This window comes from Bos grunniens, chromosome 11 (genome assembly GCF_055505025.1).
Source record: "Bos grunniens cultivar Pamir isolate PY7600 chromosome 11, Bosgru_T2T1.0, whole genome shotgun sequence".
In the NCBI taxonomy this organism is placed as follows: Eukaryota; Metazoa; Chordata; class Mammalia; order Artiodactyla; family Bovidae; genus Bos; species Bos grunniens.
Window position 1 is genome coordinate 34,550,017 of NC_141175.1, and position 23,682 is coordinate 34,573,698.

The 23,682-nt window shown below is 36.5% G+C and overlaps 1 protein-coding gene across 4 annotated transcripts in view; it reads left to right on the plus strand.

The window, feature by feature from the left end:
- HADHB (hydroxyacyl-CoA dehydrogenase trifunctional multienzyme complex subunit beta) overlaps positions 1-18,432 on the plus strand; it is a 30,100-nt gene extending 11,668 nt beyond the window's left edge. For all 4 annotated transcript variants that reach the window (XM_086325932.1, XM_086325934.1, XM_086325931.1 and 1 more), the window contains 12 exons: positions 2,208-2,252; positions 4,084-4,183; positions 7,172-7,259; positions 8,398-8,585; positions 8,918-9,098; positions 9,638-9,759; positions 12,697-12,776; positions 12,854-12,901; positions 13,599-13,686; positions 14,006-14,080; positions 14,651-14,815; positions 17,661-18,432. In XM_086325932.1, the coding sequence (XP_086182058.1) occupies positions 2,208-2,252; positions 4,084-4,183; positions 7,172-7,259; positions 8,398-8,585; positions 8,918-9,098; positions 9,638-9,759; positions 12,697-12,776; positions 12,854-12,901; positions 13,599-13,686; positions 14,006-14,080; positions 14,651-14,815; positions 17,661-17,696 (1,216 nt within the window). In that variant the 3' untranslated portion in view covers positions 17,697-18,432. The remainder of the gene's footprint in view (positions 1-2,207; positions 2,253-4,083; positions 4,184-7,171; positions 7,260-8,397; positions 8,586-8,917; positions 9,099-9,637; positions 9,760-12,696; positions 12,777-12,853; positions 12,902-13,598; positions 13,687-14,005; positions 14,081-14,650; positions 14,816-17,660) is intronic.
- Positions 18,433-23,682: the final 5,250 nt, after the last annotated feature.

Sequence of the window (23,682 nt, forward strand, 5' to 3'; positions counted from 1 at the left end):
TTATTTTTTATTAGTATGTTTTAGTTTAATTTAGAATCCTAATTGAGGAAGAAGATAAAGTTCATGAGTAATTTAGTAGCACAGAGAAGAATGTTGAGTAATGGTAGGCAAATATAGTTAATAGAGAAGAAGGAATAAAAATTTTAAGGTACTATTCATGTGCAAAACAAAAATGACTAAAAATAATACAAAGAGAAGAATTTATAAAGAAGACAAATAGTTAAATCATATTATTAATCTTATGATTGAGGTAAAAATGAGTCTTCTAAAATAGAAAATGACTTTCTAGATGGAAAAAGATCTTTTTCTGTTTAATTTGAAGAAGCTTTGCTTTCAACTTGTGTCACTTGAAAGACCTATAGGTCTTTTGGAAATATTTTGGAAGCACTCTTAGGAATATACTCCAGCCGTGGCATGTGGGAATCTTTCAGCATCCTGGCTGAGAGGGAGTTATAGGAGCATGAGAAGAAAAATTGTAAAATGATAGATAATTGTGGTTTAGGCATTTTAAAATTGATACACTTTTGCCCAAGTTACTCTGCTCTAAATTGTAGGGAACTGGTTTTCCCTATAAAAGATTTTTAAAATCACTGATGTGGGGAGGGAGGAGGGAGGAGGGTTCAGAATGGGGAACACATGTATACCTGTGGTGGATTTATTTTGATATTTGGCAAAACTAATACAATTATGTAAAGTTTAAAAATAAAATTAAATTTAAAAAAAATAAAATAAAATCACTGATGGTTCTTCTAGTTATTCACAGTAAAAATAAAAACATTTCTGAATTTTCAGGTTTTAATTTTCAGGAATTTAAAGAATAAATATTCTTATTTAATCCAGATGCATCTGGAACATTTCAGTTCCAGGAAGTAAAGAAATGCTTAGAAAAAGGGGCATGCCAAAAAAACACAGGGCCAACCTAAAATAACTTCCAATGACAAAAATTAGGAAAATTTGATTAATAAAATAAATTATAATAGTATAATATTATACTATAACTCAAAACATGAGATATCTATGACTCCAATCTGATATAAATAAATGATTGAATAAAGAAATAAAAGAGAAAAGACAAGTCTTTCTTCAGTTTCAATTAATAAATACAGAAGGAATGAGGAAAATAGATAAATCATCACAGGAATAGCTGCTGCAACCAGGATCTAGGAATGAATGCTAAAATTCGTGGGTGAGAAAGGTTAAGAAGGAACAAGATATTGGCATAGCCTCAATTCTCTCTCTTGAAATATTTATTAACTACTGTGAGGATTTTAACATGTGTCCACAAATTCTTTGTTACTTTTTCCACTAGGAAGTGGAACTTAATTCTTCCCTTGAGTAAGGGCCAGAAGTGACTCTCTTCTAATAAATTGAGTTCAGAAAGGGAAAAATAATGAAGAAAACTGGCAGACACTGCTTCAACTAAGTGATCGAGTTAGTATCACTAGAAAGAAGTCATGTTGCTATCAAGTTCACTCTGATAAGAAGCAGAGGGTATTTTACCTCTGTGATACTCTTCCCTGGTGTCCATAACCCCAGTCTTCCAAGTGTCAAGGTCAAGGAGGATAAGGAAAGACTGAGAAACTGTCACACACTGGAGGAGATTAAGGAAGCATGACAAGTAAATACATGGATTGGAACCTGGAACAGACCAGTAATAGGGAATTAGTGGAAAAACTGATGTGGTCAGATCAAGCTTATCGAGTAGTATTGTGCTGGTGTTAATTTCTTAGTTTTGACAAGTGCATCATGTTTACATAAGATTAGCATTAGAGGAAGCTGGATGAAAGGTATGAAGGAACTCTGTTCTATCTTTCCAATTCTTTGTAAAACCTCAGATAATTTCAAAACAAAGTTTTCTTTAAAAGTCCTAATATATCCCTCATGTCCCTTTAGACATCACAAAATAACTAAAGAATTTTTTAAAAATAAAATAAAAGGGAACTTAAAACAGTGGGGTTTAGTTTTAAAGAATATTTGCCAATGTCATGCTAAACAGTAAGACAGTGGGCAGGATGAGTCAAGACTTGTCAGAGTTTTAAGGATGACAAATAGCAAAGTCACACTGTTACTTTGGAATGATGTTAAGTGCTTTTATATTAATAGCAACTTATAGTTAGCTTATTTCTTTAGATATTTCAAATAGAATGAAAAACATTTTTTATTAAAGCTCTAGGCTTTTGGTTAAATGATTTATTTTCTTCCTCCAGATATAAAGACCTGATGCCACATGATTTGGCTAGAGCAGCACTTTCGTAAGTAAATGCAGTTGCATTTTAGATCTTATTTACATTTGAAATAGCATGTCTAATAGAATTCCCATAGCTAAGATATGTTAACTTTATGTGGTGAGAAAAAACACTTAGTAGATTTTATAAGATTCATATAGTCTTCATTTTAGCCATGTGTGCTACACAAATTCAAGCAGGTGGTGAATGTCAGTGATCTTTATTTTGCAGGCTTGACGATCTCTTGGCATGATAGTATTCCTTAACGTACTGTAGCTAGCTGCAGATTATAGTGTAGGACTAGATCAGGCTAAAAACCAATATGTATATTTAATGGTTACCTCAGAAACTTCATTACTATATGAGGATAGCTGAACAGATTATGCAAATACAGATGCAGAACCTGTGTATACAGAAGACCAACTGTACTATGCCATTTTTACCTAATGGACATAAGCATCCTCAGAATTTCGTATCCCTGGTGGGGTGGGGGTGGAGGTGTGTATTTATCTAGAAAGAAGCCTAGAATGAGACATGAAGATTCCTCATTTTAGTTTTAGTAATTGTTATCATTTTGCCAATGGTGCTATGCTTAGTCGCTCAGTCATGTCCAACTCTTTGAGACCCCATGGACTGTAGCCCATCAGGACCCTCTGTCCATGGGGGTTCTCCAGGCAAGAATACTGGAGTGGGTTGCCATGCCTTCCTCCAGGGGATCTTTTCAATCCAGGGATTGAATCCAGGTCTCCTGCTCTAATTTTTTTTTTTCCCCAGACCAGGATCTGGTCAGAATTCATATTATTATGCAAATGAATGTATATCTTTAGTCTCTTTTAATTTAGGACATCCCCCCAATCCACCCCCCATGATAATGACTTTTTGAAAGGTCCAGGCCAGATGTTTGTAGAATGTCCCACATTCTGGATGTATCTTTGTAGTAATATTTAACTTTCCTCGGTGAATTTCCTGTAAACTGAAAGTTAATGTCTAAGCTTGATTAGATTCAGGTTAAACATTTTTTGGTAAGAATGCTTCATAGGTAAAGCACATGGCTATTGCATCATGTCAAGAGGCACATGATGTATAATGTTAAATCGAACCCTTTGGTCAGAGTGGTCAAACCACCAGATCTTTTGGTGATAAACGTGCATTTTTTTTCTTTTGCAATTAGTAAGTCATCTGTAAGGTGATATCTTAAGACCATATTCCCCAGCAACCTTTGACCAAGTGACTTTAGCATTCATTGATAATTTTTGCCTGGATTAGTTATTATGTTAGAGATTATACAATTTCGACTTTACTTATTCTTTTATTCCTCCTATATTTATTGGTTGGTATTTTTATGTAAAGAGCAGCTTTCCTTTTCAAAAAAATGATGTGGTTATATTGATATTTCAAATTTAAATTTAACATATTTGGGATTTTACTTCATCTCTTTAATTTTCTAGTTGTTTCTCTTTTCTTTTTGACTGAAAATTTTGGTTTATGTATCTGTTTTATCCTATTCCAAATTATTTTTTTCTTTCATTTTTTATTGGAATATTGTTGATTTACAGTATTAGTTTCAGGTACAACAGAGTGATTCAAAATTTTTATAGATTATATTCCAAATTATTGATGATTCTTTCTATTTAACTTCTTATTGCCAATTGAGCATCAAAAGTTGACTTTTTAAATCAGTCTTTAATTTATTTGATAATGTGCCACATGCTTGTCAAATTAAGGAAAAGATAGTCTCTACTTTTTTTAATTGAAAGTTAACCTTTTAACCAGAGTTAAGTGTAATGTTTTATGTGATGATCTGTTGCACTGTCTTGAATGTATGAAATGTTTCTTTGCTTTTAACTTCTGCTTGCAGGGGTTTGTTGCATCGGACCAGTGTCCCAAAGGATGTTGTTGATTATATCATCTTTGGCACAGTTATACAGGAGGTGAAAACAAGCAATGTGGCTAGAGAGGTGAGTCAAACTTTATGTTGTTTGAAGAGATTGATAGGAGAATCAATTTGAATTTTAGTTAATAGAATTTACTCTTTAAAAGCTATTAAAATTCACTAAAGTTATATTTAATTTAAAATGTGATTTTACTATTTGAATTATTTTATATTTAAAAAAATTATAAATCAAATGATGTACACTTTACTAGTATATGTTTATGCTATATTATAAATCAAATCAATTATTTGAGCTGGTTTTGGATATGTTTGTGTTTCTTTTAGGAAAACAGAGATTTGGGCAAAGCATGGCTGATGTGACTTTTTGTAATGTGAGATATAGCGACCTCCAATCAACTTAAAATTTCCATTTTACAGAGAACTTATTTCATACCCATGGTTTTTGTTGGAGGGAGTTGTGCTTATTCATTTGTTCCCTTTGACTAGTGGACACATAGGGCATTTTTTTTTCTTAACTAGTTCATAGAAGTTTACCTTTACCCCAGTTGGCAGAGCTCCACGTACTGTTTATTGAGCAACTGAGATAATGAGAGGCCTTGGCACTTCTGCGGCATGTCCCACAGTCATTTCGTAATGAAGACTCCAAAAACGTTTTCTGAGCTTTGTTTCCATTCGCAAGTGGCTATTTGGATAAAGTTGGCTCCAAAGCACATTTCAGTGTGCTGAGCATTTTCTGTATTTCTAGTTTGTGCTTGCCATACTATTGCGTTCAGTATAGTTGGAAGGGCTGTAACTTTCACCACTGTCAGCCAAGAGAAAGGAAAAGGAGTAGGACTGGAAGTATGTGTTTTGTCCCACCTTTTTACTCATCAGTAAATGTGCAAAAGTAAATGTTCAAACTGTTGAAGGCCTGGTGTTACTCAAGTCTACAATAATCAACTGCTATTGTATATTGTAAGGGAGGCAGGAAAGAATTAAGAACAGGAAGAGGTTTTTTTCCCCACCTCCTAATTTTTTGGAGTTTTCTTGATCTTCACACTTCTAAATGTATCAAACATGACAATTTCATGAATATATCAAATTATTCATAATACATTTTCAATTCTTATATTCTAGGGAAAAAACCAAAGTGACTCTTAAAGGAGCACTTAAAAGTAAATGTTGAATCTGTTTCAATTTTCTCTATATATCTATTCTTGATATATCTAGATATATATATCTAGCCTTATTTTTTTCTAAATTTTTTTTCTGGAAATTTTATATCCATGTGCAAATCTCAGCTATTGATTGACATGTGGTAGATCCCTCTCCTGGCCCTGTACTAATAATACTGAAGGCTGAATTCAGGGAATATAAGAATGTCTTTTTAAAGTTGTTTTGCAACCTGAAGGCTGCTGTGACTTCCAGCAAGTGTAATAATAAAATCCTGAAAGGCTTCTGATGCTGAGTTCCCATGAACCTGACTTTAATGAAAGCCTCAGCTTATTTCCCTGCTCTCCAATTTACCTAAGAGACATCTTCCTCCTTTCCCTTCATTGCACCATCTAGAGCCTAAGCTTGCCTTGAGATCTATTCAGACTTTAAATAGAAGCACGGAGACAAGGTTCACCAGCAACCACTTCTATTTAAAGTTCCTTCAGTCCTGAGAGTCACTTGGAGCCAAGGGTGTGACACTTGCTAGAAAGGATTGCATGAGGATCAGGCCAGTACGACCTGAGTGCCCTTTACCCTTGCCTTACTGGGGAGCTCTTCTCCCCTTCCCGGTGGAGACTTGCCTTTCTCTTCCTTTTGGGTTGGTTTACATCAAGAGGCTGATGTGCAGTTGCCAATAGGTACTTTTCAGCAAAGTGAAGTATAAAGCTGAAAATCAGTTAAGAAACTGAACCCTCTGATTTCGGCTTTGGAAGCATGTTAATCTTATCAAGTGATAGGAAATCTTGTATTCTGAGGATTGTTAAATAGTTTCAGAGAAAATTAATTCCCTCAATAGGAACCAGAATTTCATAGTAAGTGGTGGTGGTCGGGGACATGAGGTGTTGAGAGTTTTGTTTTTAAAGTGAAACTTTAATATTATAAAAATAAGTATTGAATATTTGATTTTTGCACCTATGCATCAGTTCTTTACATGAACAAAAATAGAATCAGGCGTTCATTGTTTTTTTTGGCAGTGTAATTAACTCAATAAATAGCATAATAAAATATTAGATATCCTTTTTCCATTTTTGCAAGATTAATGGAGGGCCTCAGTTTTTCTCAAGGTCCTTCAAATTAATTCTCTTTTGAAACACCTCTTATGTCATCTTCCTGACCAGTTTCCTTGTTTCCAGTTGTTAACTTGTCTAGTCCTTATTTTTCAGAGACTCACTTGTAGCCAAAGCAGTTTTCCAAAATTTTTTCATTCACTTGAACTCTTGGATACTTGGCATGTTTTCCAACTCGGCTTTGCTTTGGATTGACAGTGAGCTGTCTGAAATATCAGGCAGTCAGTGAAAGTAGAGATGAATGTAGAGCAAGCCAGGGACCTGTGTGGGAATCTGTTGATGAATGGTCAGTTCTTTAGAAATTATTTTCATATCTGAAAACTTTGCTTTACTTCTAAGCCTTATAACTGCAGGAACACAGGTCATGAGAATCTCACCCCATGATATATTTCATCATTCCACCAACCATATGTAGCAGGTTTACTTTAGGTCTATTTGAAAATTTAAATGAGTTAAAATCAAATTATATATTAATGTTCTTAGAAGTGCTGGGGAAAGCATTGCTAAGAGAGGAGGTGAACTGCCAGAGGACTGTAGGTTTGTATACCACACTAGAAAATCACTGCAAGGAATTTGGCAGTGCTTATTGATTAACAGCTAGATAAAAAATTCGTAAACCATTTCCATAATGGGCTTAGTTGTATTTTAAATATTCCTCTGTGAGATGTTAGCTCCTTTCCTGATTTACCATACAGTGAAGTACTGCTCACAGCATTGCTCACAGTGAAGTACTCACTCACATATTGCACTTCCTTTGTAAGTGATCATTGCATTCACTGTATTTCCTGAAGGCTGCCCTCGGAGCTGGCTTCTCTGACAAGACTCCTGCTCACACTGTCACCATGGCTTGCATCTCTTCCAACCAAGCCATGACCACAGGTATGTATTTTTTTGAAAGCAGAAGGTACATGTTGGTTCTCCTTTGTCTTTTCTATGATCATTAAACATTATTCTTAACAGAAATAAATGATCTCTGAATTTGTGTGTTTCAGAAAATACGGTAGCAGTTACATTTTTTTATTTTTGACAGTAGTTCTCCACCTTTTTCTTGCCCTCCATACCTGAGGACCACAACCATTTGTGTAATGTCTCCATCAGTAGTGTGGCTGGCTATCACAGGGATTATTAACTGCAGGGGGTGCTTCTGGATTTGAGGCAGGAGGAGTTTATCACCTGCTAGGTTTTAAGATTAGGTGATTCTAGCATGATACTCCCCCATGAAGATGGTGGCCCTCCCTCCACCATCATCATAGCAATAAATCACTGACTTGGATGGTACAGCTCTTTGCTCTACTTTTCCCCCACATCTTCGCCTTTTTATAATTATTTACAAATTCTCACAACAAACTTAGCAAATCTGTGGAACATTTTGTAACACCAGCCCTTACTGTGAAAAGACAGGAAACCTGGAAGATACAGTAATCATGTGCTCTCTTAGTGACATCAAGGCCAAGTGGCCAGTCCATCATAAAGGTGGCAGGGAATAAGCTGGAGGCAGAAATGGGGGCATTCTCCACTCTGCACAGCATGTGACTGCTTCCAGTTAGAGCAACATAGTACTTGCCAGTGGCCAAAGGGCAGAGGGCAGGGGGCTGCCTTACATCTAAAAGCCATACTTTATCTAGCTTGTAGTAGAAACTGAAATTATAGGAAAAAGAGTTGTTACCAAAACTGAAGCTGGAAACATGTGAAATATGCCACATGTTCTGCTTTAGAATATGATTTGTTTGAGAATTGGTCCAGTGGATACTTACAAAAGTTGATGTCCCTGTAGCCTGAATGAAATTTGTTTTCTCTAGTGCACTGAATGTATTTTGAGTCAGTCAAAAAAATTATCCTAATCCCTCTGAAAAGATAAAAACCTGAATTACACATGTTGTACAGTGCTAATAACTATTGTACAATTTTTAAGTCAAGCCTAAATTTAAGGGAAAAAAAAGAAGCTTAAATTACCAGAGGTCTGTTAGTTTATGCAAAAGATGCTCATGTGCATATGACCTGTGCCCATGCCCTGTAGCTGTCGGCCTCATTGCTTCCGGCCAATGTGACGTGGTCGTGGCAGGTGGTGTAGAGTTGATGTCTGACATCCCTATTCGCCATTCAAGGAAAATGAGGAAAATGATGCTGGATCTCAATAAGGCCAAGACTCTGGCTCAGCGACTCTCTATAATCTCTAAATTCAGATTGAATTTCCTATCGCCAGAGGTAAGACTCGTGAATGCTAACATAAAGACTTATGTTGCCAAAGCATCCCACTGCAGAGATTTAGATAGATAAGATGGCATGGGTTCAGTTATGTTCTATAGCTGTGAATTCTGTTAGTTACAAGGAAAGGTTAATTATTAGGTCAAGACAGAGAAAAAATAGCAGTTAGAAGATTTGAATTTGGAAGCCCCTTTTTTAGAGATGCCTTGCGGACAAAGAACTTCCCTTGTCCTAATCCTGATTGATCGTAGACTTTAACTTCCCCAGATAGCCCTAGGTGTGGTATAGCACCTGTTAACAGTGTACCTGGTCCCGAACATCTCCTTTCCCAGCTTCCTGCAGTGAGTGAGTTCTCCACCAGTGAGACCATGGGCCACTCTGCAGACCGACTGGCTGCTGCCTTTGCTATTTCTCGGGAGGAGCAGGATGAATACGCATTGCGCTCTCACAGCCTGGCCAAAAAGGCACAGGATGAAGGACTCCTTTCTGATGTTGTGCCCTTCAAAGTACCAGGTAAAACAGCTCGCTCAGCTTTGTAAAGGGAAATGCTTCTTGATATTGTTAGAGAGTTCTGAATTTCTTCTAAAACTCCAAAAACCCTAAGTGATTTTCAATGAATATTTCCAAAATACTCAGCTTTTATTCTTAAATATTGACTCAGGTTTCAATTTTTGTTGTAACATACGTAAGCATTTTAAAGAGATGTTTTGTAAGTCTCCTTTAGGTCTGGCAGATATATTTTAGTTCTTACGTGCATGCCTGTTTTTAAAGTTCTGTATTTATAAGTCTTCTGTAAAGAAGAGCCAAAAGTAAATGAATATCTTAAGAAAATAAGTGATCCTTTTTAATGTTAAATCATTTAGATTATTTCCCAAATGTCCTAAGAGTTTGCTTTCGTATTTGGTAACATCTTGATAACTATAAAGAGCCTTCTTTTTAGTGAATAGTTATGGTTTACATTTTATTTGTTCTTGTAATTTTAAAGCATATTTCTCTGTAGAAGATATATAATGCTTATTGAGCTTAGAGTTAAAAATTCCATATTTTTATAGGAAGAGATACAGTTACACAAGATAATGGGATTCGTCCTTCCTCTCTGGATCAGATGGCCAAACTAAAACCTGCATTCATCAAGCCCTATGGCACAGTGACAGCTGCAAATTCTTCTTTCCTGGTAACTATGTGTGCTATATGTGTTTACTAGTGATCTTTTATATTTGTGTATTCTCAATAGGAAAGCCTAAAATATATGTACTTGTGTGTATTACGAATAGAGACTTAAAAACATACTTACTCAGACTTCCCTGGTGGCGATGTGGATAAGAATCCACCTGCCAATGCAGGGGACACAGGTTCAATCTGTGGTCTGGGGAGATTCTGTAGGCTGTGGAGCAACTAAACTTATGCACCACAACTATTGAGCCAGAGCTCTAGAGCCCACCAGCCGCAACTACTGAGTGAGAGAGTCATTTCCTAGGCAGGTTGATAAGTCTAGGGGTCCCCAAAGAGAGAGGGGTCTGGAATTCTCAAGGAGGAAGAAAGGACAAACTTTCTTTTTTTTCCTCTACATTCCTTAGGATTATATAACAATAATGTATCCTGCCTGAGGACAGTCTCTGGATTAAACCTTCTAGCTAATCCTGTTATCTTAAAATGTAAATTATGGGAGTAGGTCTGCTGAGGTCTTTACAACCTCCAGACATTCTTTTGATTCCTTGTAACGACTAATTGGAGAGTATATAACTACATTGCTAACCCTAACACTTTCTGCCCCCTTCTAGCTTTCTCTATCTCCTTTATATTTTAATAAAACTTTAGTACACAAAAGCTCTGAGCGATCAAGCCTTGTCTCTGGCCCCGGATTGAATTCTCCTCTGGAGGCCAAGAATCCTGGCATCTTTTTGTGGTTCAGCAACAACTTTTCATGAGCCCACCTGCCACAGTTACTGTTGGCCACAGGCCACATGCCTAGAGCCTGTGCTCCACAACAAAGAGAGCCACCACAATGAGATGCCTGCCCACCACAACTGGGGAGTAGCCCCCACTTGTCACAACTAGAGAAAGCCCTCACGCAGCAACAAAGACCCAACACAGCCAAAAATAAATAGAATATACTTATCTATTACAAACACTATTAAAACAGAATCCGTTTTTAAAACCATAAAAATCACCTGATCCAGTCACCATTCTAATACAAAAACACTGTTCTCAAAAAAAAAAAAAAAAAAAAAAGCTGTTCTCTTCAGTCACTTCAGCAGTCAAAAAATTTTGCCTGCCTGTGCTGGGCACTGGAGGTAAAAAGAATAGTTAATTGTAGTGAGAAAGTTCTGTGATGACTGTAAGCATTGACTCTTGGAGAAGATACATAGTTGGGTGAGTAAGAGAGTCTTCTTAGAGGAGGTAATACTTGATCAGTGAATCTTGAAGGAAGGGTACAAGCCAATTTAAGAAGTGTATAAAAGGCTTTCTAGGCAAAGGGAATGGCAAATGCAACTTTGGGAGTTAGGAGAACAAAGGGCCTCTTTGGAGAAAAGCCTGGTTGGAACACAGGATATGAATTTAGGGAGTCGTCTTTGACTTGGAGGACAGGGAAACCTGGCATGCTGCAGTCCATGGGGTCACAGAGAGTCAGATACAGTTTAGCAACTGAGCAACATAAGACTTGAAAAGTAGGCAGAGAGAATGACAAGATACTTTTTCTAGTTCTGATTGTTAGAAAATTATGTTTTATGTTGACCCCCAAATTACTTTCCTATAAGCATCATGGAGTAAATCTACTCTCATTTTTGGTTGTTATTTTACTTGTATGCAGGTAGCTTCATGTCCTTGCTTGGGTTTTTTTTTCTTTCCTCCTCTATTAAATGTCCCTCTTGATTCTGCTTCTGCTTGTGAGATGTGATTTCCCTCCTTCTACCTTGGGTGCAGTCTTCAGGATATAGTTCATCTGGTCAGTGTTTCTTTTTACAGTATCATTCTCCTACCCAGACATACAGTCTAGAAAGAAACACAGGCAAATGTTTGATATATTTGACCTTGATAAATGACAATTTAATGCCTGCTCTTGAGCTTAGGAAAGGATACCTGAGGTGATTTTAACAGGATGGTGTACCACCTGGTAAAACCTGAGCAGTGAAGGACTGGTTAGGTGGTTATTTCTAAAACCAAATTGGATGATAGGTTCATATGGCATCGGTTACACTCTTGGCAGATCTGAACCCCCTTGAATACTTGTGAGGTGTGCAAAAGGTTCAGGTTTATTCATCAAAATCAGAAACACAAGTCATTAGAGGTAATACATCACAGATACATGGGTTTTCAGAGATGCTGTTAATGCACCGTATTCATTGCAGTTTTTCACAATTGCACATTGAATATAGTAATATGATGTTATTATGTATAGTCACCTGTGTTTCCAGTCTTTATGGCCACCTTATTGGTAGTGGCTGCATAGCCTCTTCAGAGTTACTGAGTTAAAAAAATATGGTCTGAAATTACGGTAGAGATTATTTTAATTTTGTCAATTCTAGAGAGTAGTTTCTTTTTCTTTGGAATTTTATGGGTTTTTTTTTTTTTTTTTTTTTTGAGCTTTTTCTTTTGAAACAGTAGTAAAGGCCTTTTGTGAGTAGTACTAATTTGTCCTCCACTTCTTCTTCGTGGTTTGCTTGTTATAGAGTCTTTAAATTGAAGAAAATCATGTACAAGCCACAGGCAAGAAACAGCTGAGAAGCAATCCAGAAAATATAAAAATAAATCAGTAAAGAAGAGATTTGGGGGAGGATTAATTCACAAAATCCCTCGTATTCTGTGCCAAAAGCAAAAAACTTCTAGTTTATTATGAATACATATTGAGTTACCAATTCTCATCATTCATTTTGATAATTATGATACTTTTTGAATAGACTTTTCTACCCTCATCTGCCCAAAATGGGTCAGTGTGTGTGTGTCAAATTGTGACTTAATGATGGATAAAATGGAAAGATTTTGTTATAGAGAGTCACTCTGTAAGTGTGATGTGTTGGTAAATTTAGGAACAGAGCATAGAAGATGGCTGAAGAAATAGCACCAGGTAGGCTGCAGTTATTTAACATTTTTGTTCCAATTAACATTTCAGACCGATGGTGCATCTGCAGTGCTGATTATGGCAGAGGAAAAAGCTCTGGCCATGGGTTATAAGCCGAAGGCATATCTGAGGTAAAGTAAGTATTCAAGTAAGTTTCCTCTGGTTTCTTTACTTTAGTACAGAGCTCACCCTTCTGTTTTTTACCTAGGGATTTCATGTACGTGTCCCAGGATCCAAAAGATCAGCTTTTACTTGGGTAGGTAGCAATGTATATTCTTGGATTATTCTAGAAAATATTGGTTACCCATGTTTATTACATAGATTTTAAAAGTATATAAAGCACTGAGTTCATAATTGTTTTGTAAGTTGGGTTTTAAAATAATAATCCTTTATGTTGTGTTATCGTTTTATAGTTTTATCACTTTTCTACTTTTTCCTATGCTTTTCTACTACAGTTATCATATATATACAACTTTATATCCTTTTTTACATTAAGATGTCATAAGCATTTTTTTATACTGCTACTTACTCTGCAACACAATTAGAATAACTTTTTATAAAACCCTCCTAATGTTTAGATAGACTCCTCTCCCTTCCTCACAAGGCTGTACCCTCACTAGCCTCCATCATGTTATTTAACTAGCCATGCCCCTTATGCTCTGCCGTTTGAGCTCTGTGTTCTTCTGGCTCTTCACATTATTAACTTGCCCTTCTCTTTTATTGTCTACTTGCTTATTATCTCTTTCTCTGAGTCTGGAATATCAACTGCAGAGGGCAGAGGCCATGTCTGTTCAGTTTACTGTTGTATCAACAACACTTTGTTTGTAGAGTAGAATCAGTGAATGAGTAGAGGACTTTCTAATAACTGTAAAATTCAGTTTGGGGAATATGAAAGAGTTCTTTAGTTTAAAATGAAAGTTTTAATATTGTATCACTAAATTTTTTCTTCTCAGACCAACGTATGCTACTCCAAAAGTTCTGGAAAAGGCAGGATTAACAATGAATGATATTGATGTTTTTGAATTTCATGAAGCTTTCTCAGTAAGTCACTTTAAAGACACATATCAAAGGACTATAATCATTTAATATGTGTGAAACAAGTAGAGCTTTATGTTTGAAGTACTGACTTAACACTACTGGGAGGAAATCCAGGGCTACACCCACAGTGTTGAAAAACATATCTTTTGAAGCTATTTCTTTGAGGCCCTTCAGAAGTATCAGGTTGTTTCTTTAGAAAATATTCATGGAAAACTGATATAAAGGTTTCCTTAGCTCTAAAGTTAGACAAACTCATGCAAAAAAGAAAGCCTTGAGGGATTTTACTACAAGAAGGTCTTTATTGAGTTATTTTCCTTTCTAGGGTCAGATTTTGGCTAATTTGAAGGCCATGGATTCTGATTGGTTTGCACAAAACTACATGGGTAGAAAAGCCAAGGTAAGTTTCTGGTTAAAAATATGCTTGAGGAAAAAAAAGATATGCTTGAGGGATTTTCCTGGCAGTCCAGTGGTTAAGGCTCCATGCTTCCACTGCATGGGATGTGGGTTCTATCCCTGGTGAGGGAATTAAGATCCTGTATGCCACACAGTGTGGGCCCCCCCCCCACCAGAAAAAACCTTTGAATTTCCAAAGCACTATGATATTTGGAGCTTTAATACCTGCTAATAAAAATATGAAGAGGAAGGCTGCTGCTTCTTAGGAAAATTTTTGTGTGTTATTTCATGTATTTATTTCTTAGTTGAAAAATACCTCCTGGAAATTCTTTGGAAAAAATAAAAGCAAAAACTCAAATTGTCTTTTGTTTATCCACTCTGATGTCAGATGAAAAATAAACAGGGCTCTTGGCTTTCAGAATTGATTTGGAATTTCTTTTGTAGTCAAATAGCATATGGTGGGTCTTTAAGAAAGTTATTTCCTTCTATTGCTATTACTTCCTGTTACTCAGAGCCTGGCCTGATTTTTAAGTAAATTCACCTTTTTATTTGTGTTTATTTTTGTGGGAGCCAGGTTGGATTGCCTCCTTTGGAGAAGTTTAACAACTGGGGTGGATCACTGTCTCTGGGGCACCCATTTGGAGCCACTGGCTGTCGGTTGGTCATGGCAGCTGCCAACAGGTTACGGAAGGAAGGAGGCCAGTATGGTCTAGTAGCTGCCTGTGCAGCTGGAGGGCAGGTAGGTCACAGAAGCTTAATAGGAGTTTCCAGAAAGTTATTTTCTGGAAACAAACTCATCCAAGAATGTTTGATTTATCTTAATTCGATACAGTCTTAGAGTGATTTTTCTGATGACACACAACTGGGGAAAAAAAGCCCATTTTTGAGGGCTGGGGAGTACAACTTCAATCCTGAGAGTACTTTGAATGAAAGAAGCTATTTAAATCCAAAATTTTTTCCCCCTAAAATAATGTTTACAGGTTTTATTTATAAAAGTTACATGTGCTCATTATGGAAATGATGGAAAATACAAAAAGTATGTAGAAAATAAGACTAGAATCACTTATAATCTCATCAGACACTATCATTAATCATACTTTGATATATTTTCTTCTTTAATAATAAAATTTTATTCAGTCACCTTGAGACCTTATCTATAAAATCTCTCCAAGAGGAAAACTGTCTTTCTTGAGAAGTAAACTATACAATGGAGAATTAATTTACCTCTGGATAACTTATTGCTATTTAGCTGGGGAAAATTTTGTTTTCTACAGGTTTTTTCTATCTGTTTTACTTGTGTTACCGACAAAACTTCCTACCTGTAGCGTTTCACTGTGGGACTACAATCCAAAGGAAGGCTGGCTGTAATCTGGTTTTTTTTTTTTAACCCTGCTGGAAACAGATTTGATTTTTCACCAGATAATAGAATCTATCTGTTGCTGACCAAGATGAATAAGATATGTAAAAGTATAAACATCTTGCATTTAAAAGCCTTTATTTATAGCTTTTCCTCAGAGACTTTGAAAAAGCAAGGGGTCAGTTATTTTTAGGTTAGAATCTTTTAGACTTCATGATTGGAAGTATTTCTAATCTGGGTAACTTCGTTTACGGAAAACCATGGTTGGTCGGGACTGGAGCCCTCCTTATCTTTCTATGCCAAGATTCACTGGGGGAGATAACTGGTGCACAATGCTGTACATAGTGCGTAGTCCACACCAGTCAGTGTCCTTTGGTTTTGAGTGTTTGTTCCCTAATTTTTTAATCTAGCACATAGAGGATTAGTAACCTAATGCTAGATGGTTTGCAAATGAACAAAGAATAATATCCAATGTTATTACTTTCCTCTAGAAGTTTAAGTGTAGTGAGGAAGGAGATGATGCATTCTAGACACTAGATTCAACTTGGCATTGTTTCATTGAGAGCCAAGTGAGTGCTGTATAGACATGATTAGATCAGAGGAGGAATCCGTCATTGGATCTAGAGCAGGATTTCTCAGCTTTGGCACTAGTAACACTTTGGGCTAGGTAATTTTTTGTTTGGCTGGCAGGATTGTGCTGTGTGTTGTAGCGTGTTTAGCATGGTCTCTGTCCACTAGATAACAGTAGCAAACAACCCCCCTCATTACCCCCTCTCCCTGTCTCACCATATACACACAGCTGGGACAATCAGAAATATCTCCAGACAGTGCTGAATGTCCTCTGGGGAGGGTGGGGAGCAAAATCACTGCAGTTGGGCATCACTGATGTAGAATACTATAATAGATTTGGGACATGAAAATAACACAGCTTAAATAAAACAGGAGAAGGAATATTCTAACTTATTATGTATCCTTCTAGGACAACCCCAAGTCAGTCAGACCTTCCCACCCCTGTTCTTTTGTTTGATTGTGCCTGTATCAAGGGCATTTAACAGTTTGTTTTGAACTACAGTGTATACTAGATTGAGGATAGAAACCACGTAACAAAACTTTGTACCCACACAGTGTTTAACTCGGTGCCTTGTAAATAATAGTTCCTTAATAAATACTCCAGTACTTTGGCCACCTCATGCGAAGAGTTGACTCATTGGAAAAGACTCTGATGCTGGGAGGGATTGGGGGCAGGAGGAGAAGGGGACGACAGAGGATGAGATGGTTGGATGGCATCACTGACTTGATGGACGTGAGTCTGAGTGAACTCCAGGAGTTGGTGATGAACAGGGAGGCTTGGCATGCTGGGATTCATGCGGTCACGAAGAGTCAGACACGACTGAGCGACTGAACTGAATAAATACTGTGGGGATTGAATTGAATCTAGAAGTAGGGAGATTAGTTAAACTGTTAACTGGATTGATAACAGTCCAGAAGAAAGAATGATTATGATTATCAGATAGGATTTAGACTCGTGACATCATACATTCCTATACTAGGGTTAAACTAGGGAGGTAACTGTACTGTGCCTAGTACGTGGGAAGGGGTTTTCTACTTTTTGACTATTGTGGGACCGCAGCTTATCATCTCCACATGCATAGAGTAGTAAAGAAGAGACCAGGCTTTGGAATCATCTGGTTTCAAGTCCTGACCCTGTTATTTGATAGCTTTCTGGATTTGGTGAGTAATGTAACCTTTTTACATTTTTAAATAAAAAGCCCCCATTTTTCTTATCTTTCTCACAAGAAAGAAAACTGTTGTCAAATTCACTGTATTGTGTTTATTTTTATACAGCTAAAAAAAGCCACTGTGGCTTATTTTAATAGCAACCACTTATGGAGCATCTACTAGAAATCAGATTCTACTAGGCAGACTTTGATACACACGTGTATGCATGTATGTGTGTGTGTGGTGTATGTACACACACACATTGTATGCTATCACTTAATTTAATGCTCACAAAAATACTTTGATGTGGGCGCCATGAGCCCCATTTTACAGAGGAAGTTGAGGTTCAGAGTGGCTAATAATTTTCCCAAGATCACACAGTGTTTGAATGGCAGAGTCAGGATTGAGTTCCAAAGCCTGTACTTTTCCCATGGTTCTCCTCTGCCTCCATACTGGCTGGATTCATTGCCTTTCATTGCTCTAATTGGACTTCTTTTTTCTTTTACAGGGCCATGCTATGATAGTAGAAGCTTATCCAAAATAATAGATCCAGAAGAGGTGACCTGGAGTTTCTGTGCAGCACTCGGCCTAGGCAATGCCATTTCAATGCACTATTCAATGATATCTCTAGTTCCCAGCTCCTCTTAGGAAAGCAAAATTTGTGGCTTTTTGTTCAATACTTTGCAATTAAGCCTTTCCGGTGTTCTGAGCTTTCCAAGAATCACAGCTTACTCCTCTTTCAGGGATTCCTTAGTTACCAGAATCTCTCACAGTGATAAGTTCAAGCAATTGTTTTTGGTCTCTATTTTCATTAAGGACTGAATGAGTGGCTGCAGTTTTGGAAAGAAACTAGGTGAGATTTGGGATCACCTTTGTAACATTTGCAAATTATAACTCATTCCTATTTGTGACCTAACGATAAACGTTTTCTATAAAACACAAAACCGGTGTGCCTAAATTAACTTAATTATGGGAAAATAATTCAGAATCTAAGCATCACTGAAAATTTACAGTAAATGTTTAGATGTATAAATACCTTGTTAAAAGTGTTAGTCATGTCCAACTCTGACCCCATGGACTGTAGCCTGCCAGGCTCCTCTGTCCATGGAATTCTCCAGGCAAGAATACTGGAGTAGGTTGCCATTCCCTTCTCCAGAGGATCTTCCTGATGCAGGGATCTAACCCACATCTCCTACATTGCATGCAGATTCTTTACCATCCGAGCCAACAAGGACGCCCATGTTGGTTAACCTTAATAAAGTAGAAAAGTTTGAGAATCATTTGCCTTGTTTTATTAGAGGTAAGAGGTGGTTCTCTTGTTTTAGAGACAGATTTTGCCTTGGACTGCTCATTTGTAACTTCTAACCATTTTGGTCCACCATGAGGCCGCTAGGAACATAAAGTCCTGCTTTAGAATAACACCATTTTTTCCCCATTGTCCAATTGAAGTAAATTTATTTTATTATTGTTTGGAGATGTTTCTGTTTGCCAGGTGTAAAGAAATTTTAAAGATTTGGTCCACATACTAAAAATCCTCAGTTTTTTGACAACCAAACTGCATTGAATAACATGTGTGCTCGTGCTTTGAAGCAAAGTCTCAGCTGCAACCATTTATGTGAATGTTGTTTAGATGTATGAAAGTTACTGGCAATCAGAATCATTCTCTAGTTCAGGGACAGTTTAGGCAAGGGAGCAAGTGCTAACCTCTTAAAAGGTTATTTGAGGATCCCAGCATCATTTCCCCATGATTTCATTGGTAAATTCTACATAACTTGAATTTTTAATGCTGTAAATCAGTATATTTACAAATCACAAGTATTTACTCTAGATAAGTGAAATATAAAAGGTAAAAAACTTTTTTCAATTTAGGGAAAAATACCGCTATTGGGATGGGTACTTTTTTTTAAACAAGACAGTAAACGTGTTACCATAAAAGAGAAGATGTATAAGTTGGCTTAAGTTGAAATAAGAACGTTTGTTCTTTATATGATAGAGTAGCAAGAGAAGCCACAAATGTGAAGATACAGATACAACTTAACAAAGAATGTGCATATCTATATCTATATCTATATATATATATTTTACAAAGGTATATTATACATGTGATAGAGATATCTCTTTTATATCTTTGTCATATACATAGGATAGATATCTTACAAAATATACATGATATAGATATATTTTACAAAGGATCTGGGATGTATACAGAATTCCTGTAAATGAGTAAGAAGAGAGCATGGTAAAAACTGGCAAAAGATATTAACAGGTTTTTTTTTTTAGAAAATAATACACAAATGGAGAATAAACATAAAAAGATGCTCATATGCTCATTAGTCGTCAAGAAAAACCAAACTAAGATCATGATGAGGTATTAGTTTATGCTTACTAGACTGGCAAAAATAAACAGGACTGAGAACACTAAGCGTTAGTGAGAATGTGGACAATAGGGACTTTTTATACCTGCTGGTAAGAATGCAAATTGCTACAACCATTGTAGAAAACAGTCTGGCATTATCTTGTACATTTGAATATGACACATGGCTTATAGTCCAGCATGTCCGCTCTTAGGTATATTTCCTGAAGAAACGTGCACACAAGTTATCAGGAGACGTGTACAAGAGTGTTGATAGCAGCATTGCTCTTTAATAGCAAAATATTATAAATAAAAAATGTTCATCCACAGCAAAATTTCAAAAACAAGCAAAACTAAGTATACTCCTAGGATGCCTACATATGAGATGAAAATATTTTCCAAAACAAGAAAAAAAAAGTCTTATTGAAGAATTCCAAATAATATGTGTAGACCCCATACTCCCGCAGGTGGAGCATGCCCTTCCCCTGGTGAGTGTGGGCTGGACTTAGTGACTCAACTCCAAAAAATAAAAGTATGAAGATGGAAAACCAGGCAAACTTACAGTGGAGAAACCTGGCAGACGCTAGCTTAACTAAGAGCCCAGGGTTATCATCATAGTGTTGGCATGTGGATATCACAGACCTGATGGTGTCATGTAATCAAAAGGGCCCTTCTCCTTAGTGGTATTCTTTCCAAGTACCCATAACCTAGTTGAATCTTTAGACAACATCAGACTAAATTGAGGGACATTCTACAAAATTCTTGCCAATACTCAAAACTATCAAGGTCGTGAATAACTGTCACAGACCAGAGGAGGTTAAGGAGATCTGGCAGCTAAAGGTAATGCTAGTATCCTGGGTGAACACTAATAAACTGATGAAATTTGAATGAAATCTGGAGTTAGTATTTAAAAAGAAGCCCAGATAAAGGAACACATATATGGTGAAATTATTTTTGAGAAGAGTGCCAAGACTATTTAGTGGGGTAGGGACAGTATTTTCAACAAATGGTGTTGGGAAAATTGTAAATACACATACAAAATAATGAAGCTGGACCCCTACTTTACACTCTACAAAATGAACTCAAAACAGACCAAAGACACAAACATGAGCTAAAATGATAAAACCCTTAGAAAGAAACAGAGGGAAAGCTACATGATACTGGGTCTGGCAGTGATTCTTGGATATGACACCAAAAGCACAGGAAAGAAAAAAAAATTGGAGTTCATAAGAAAACGTCGGTACATCAGAGGACACGTTGAAAACACAACCTATGAAATGGGGGAAAATCATATCTGATAAGGGTTATTAATTCAGAGTATATAAAGAACTACAACTCAACATCTAGAAAAACAACACAATTTAAAAATTGGCAAATGATTGAATAGACATTTCTCTAGAGAAGATTGACAATGAACAATGAGTGCATTAAAAGATATTTCGCATCACTAGTCATTGGAGAAATGCAAATTAAACTGCGACTTCACAGCCAGTAGAATGGCTACTTAAAAAAAAAAAAAAACCAACCCTGAAAATAACAAGTGTTGATGAGGATATGGAGAAATTGAAACCTTTGTGTACTATTGATGGGAATTTTAAATTGTGCAGATGGAATGGAAAATAGTATAGCAGTTCCTCAAAAAGTTAAAGGTAGAATTACCATATGACCTAGAAGTTTCTAGTATATATCCAAAAGAATTGAAAACAGGGTCTCAGAAATATTTATACACCCATGTTCATAACAGCGTTATGGACAATTACTAAAACTCGGAAACAACTTGTGTTCGTTGATGGACCAATGGATGAGTAAAAGGAAGGCAATCCTGTCACATGTTACAACACGGATAAACCTTGAGGATATGCTAAGTGAAACAAGCCAATTACAAAAGAAATACTGTATGATTCCATTTGTACCAGGTATTTAAATATGCAGAACAAATTCTTAAGGACAGTAGAATGGTGGTTGCCAGGGCTTGGATGGATGATGAGTTGTTTAGTGGGTACAGAGTTTCTGTTTTGAAAAATGAATTCTTAAGGTTGGTTGCACAGCAATGTGAATGTACTTAATATTACTGAACTGTATATTTTTAAATGGTTAAAGTAATCAATTTTATGTGTATTTTATCACAGTTAAAAACAATTTTTTTTAAGGTAAGGGAAAACATTCAGAACAGAGGTTACCTCTAGGTGGGGGGCAGTGGAACTGGATTGGAAAGGAGCACATAGGTTAAAGCTATGTACCATTTCAAAACATTTTATACATACAAGAGACACCCGCGTTATTTTCATTTGCATGACTGCTACAAAAGCCCATCCTTGGCTGTGGTGATTACAGTTGTCTCCTTAAAGTTTGTTCTTAAATAGCTGAAACTGGTTATATTCTTCGTAAAGATCCCAACTTAAAGTGTCTTCCATGTAAAACTTTAATTACACTCTGTGTTCTACCTGATAACCAATTGCGAGTGGAGCCTTTATTTGCCTTTATTTTCTTTCATTCAGACTTTGGAAGTTTGGCTCCCCTACCCTTTCCCCTCGGCTCTCCCCTGCCCTCAGCTGTTTGCTTCCAACAGTCTCTGCTTCCATCTTTCCTGAGAGAAGAATTTTAATTTTCTGCCTGGCTCCTCCCTGTGTCCTTTCTCAGTTTTGTATATTTCTTCAGGCCTCTCAAGTTTTGGTCTCTCTTGAGGAGTAAAAGGTGGTATCAGGGTCTCCTGGGCTTTCTCAGATTTTAGTCGGTGACTCAGAGGCTCTCTGCCTGTATCACTGTGGTTTTCTGGGGACTCTCAACCGGTATATTGTGCTTCTTCAAAGAAGAGTGATCATTGATTGAGAGGAAATTGGAGAATGGGGGGACTGGAGGACAAAAATAGTAGTACTATTCTGAAAATAGATGATTGTCAAAGAGAAGAAGCATTCAGACATGTTGGCAGTGTTTGTACTCAGTGTCATACTCAACTAGAAGCCCTTTCCCCTTTCACACTTAAAGGAATATCAGTGATCAGTTGATTCCCAAAGCAGAACTCCAGATAGAAAGTTCAGAGCTTTCCCAGGAACACCTAATGTAGTCTATCCTTCTGTACAAACTTAAATTCCAGGATGTATTTTTTTTGTGTTTCCTTGCTTGTGAAGATTCTATTTTTAAATATGCAAAATGGTCAGGAAAACTTATTGAAAATCTTTTTTTCTAACATAAAAATACATGCTCATTATAAAAAAATAATTCAAACAATATAGAGTAGAAGAAGAAAATGAAGAATCAAGTAGAGATACCCACTCTTTGTATTTTGGTATCTCTTTTTAACGCATACATATTTATATGGACATATGGAACGTAATTGCCTAGTACACTGTTCTGGAACCCCTTTTTATTACTTAGATATGTAGCCTAAATATTGTTTCATTTTGGTAGGTGTAGCTGAGTGTCATCATTTTTAGTGACCACATAGCATTCCTTGGGATGGATATATCCTAATTGGTTTCACCACGTGCCTCTTTTTTAAGGGTGCAAACATAGAGTACACATCCTTTGCACATTTATCTGTCCACTTGTTTACTTATTTCTTTAAGCCTTCTTATTAGAAATACAATTGCTGCTAAATCTCGCCTTCTTGGATTTACCTCCAGAGCATTCTGTTTATTCCACTTTTTTTTTTTAAATGATGAAAGCCAAGTAAACAAAGGCTTAATGTCATTTCATTTATCCATTCTAAAGTGTGCTGTTAGCAGCAGAGTGTGTTTTGAGTACGTGTAATCATTTGAGAAGGAAGATGAGAACACACATGCATCTTCGGAAGCATGCTCAGAAAAGGAGTCTGCTGCTTCTATTCTATATTACTTGAATTAAGAAAAATTATAATTAAAAAAATTAAGACTGTAAATGTTAATCATGTAAAAGTGGAATTGAGACATGATTCTGTTGTCAGGGAAACCGGCAAGGCAAAGCCCCCGCTGATTCCAGTACTGCTGCCTCCTGCTTATGAATGCCCTTCTATCAACGACTTTTTATATACATACATATGTATGAAACTTACATATAGTGATGTGTTTTATAAAGCTTAAAGAGAGACCTATTAACTTCACTTTTTCCTATATTTTGAAAAGAAACCAAATTCTGTCCTTTGCCTCCAGTGTTTGGAAGATCAGCGTTCCTTTCAATTAAGCCATCCTTTCTTTTTTAT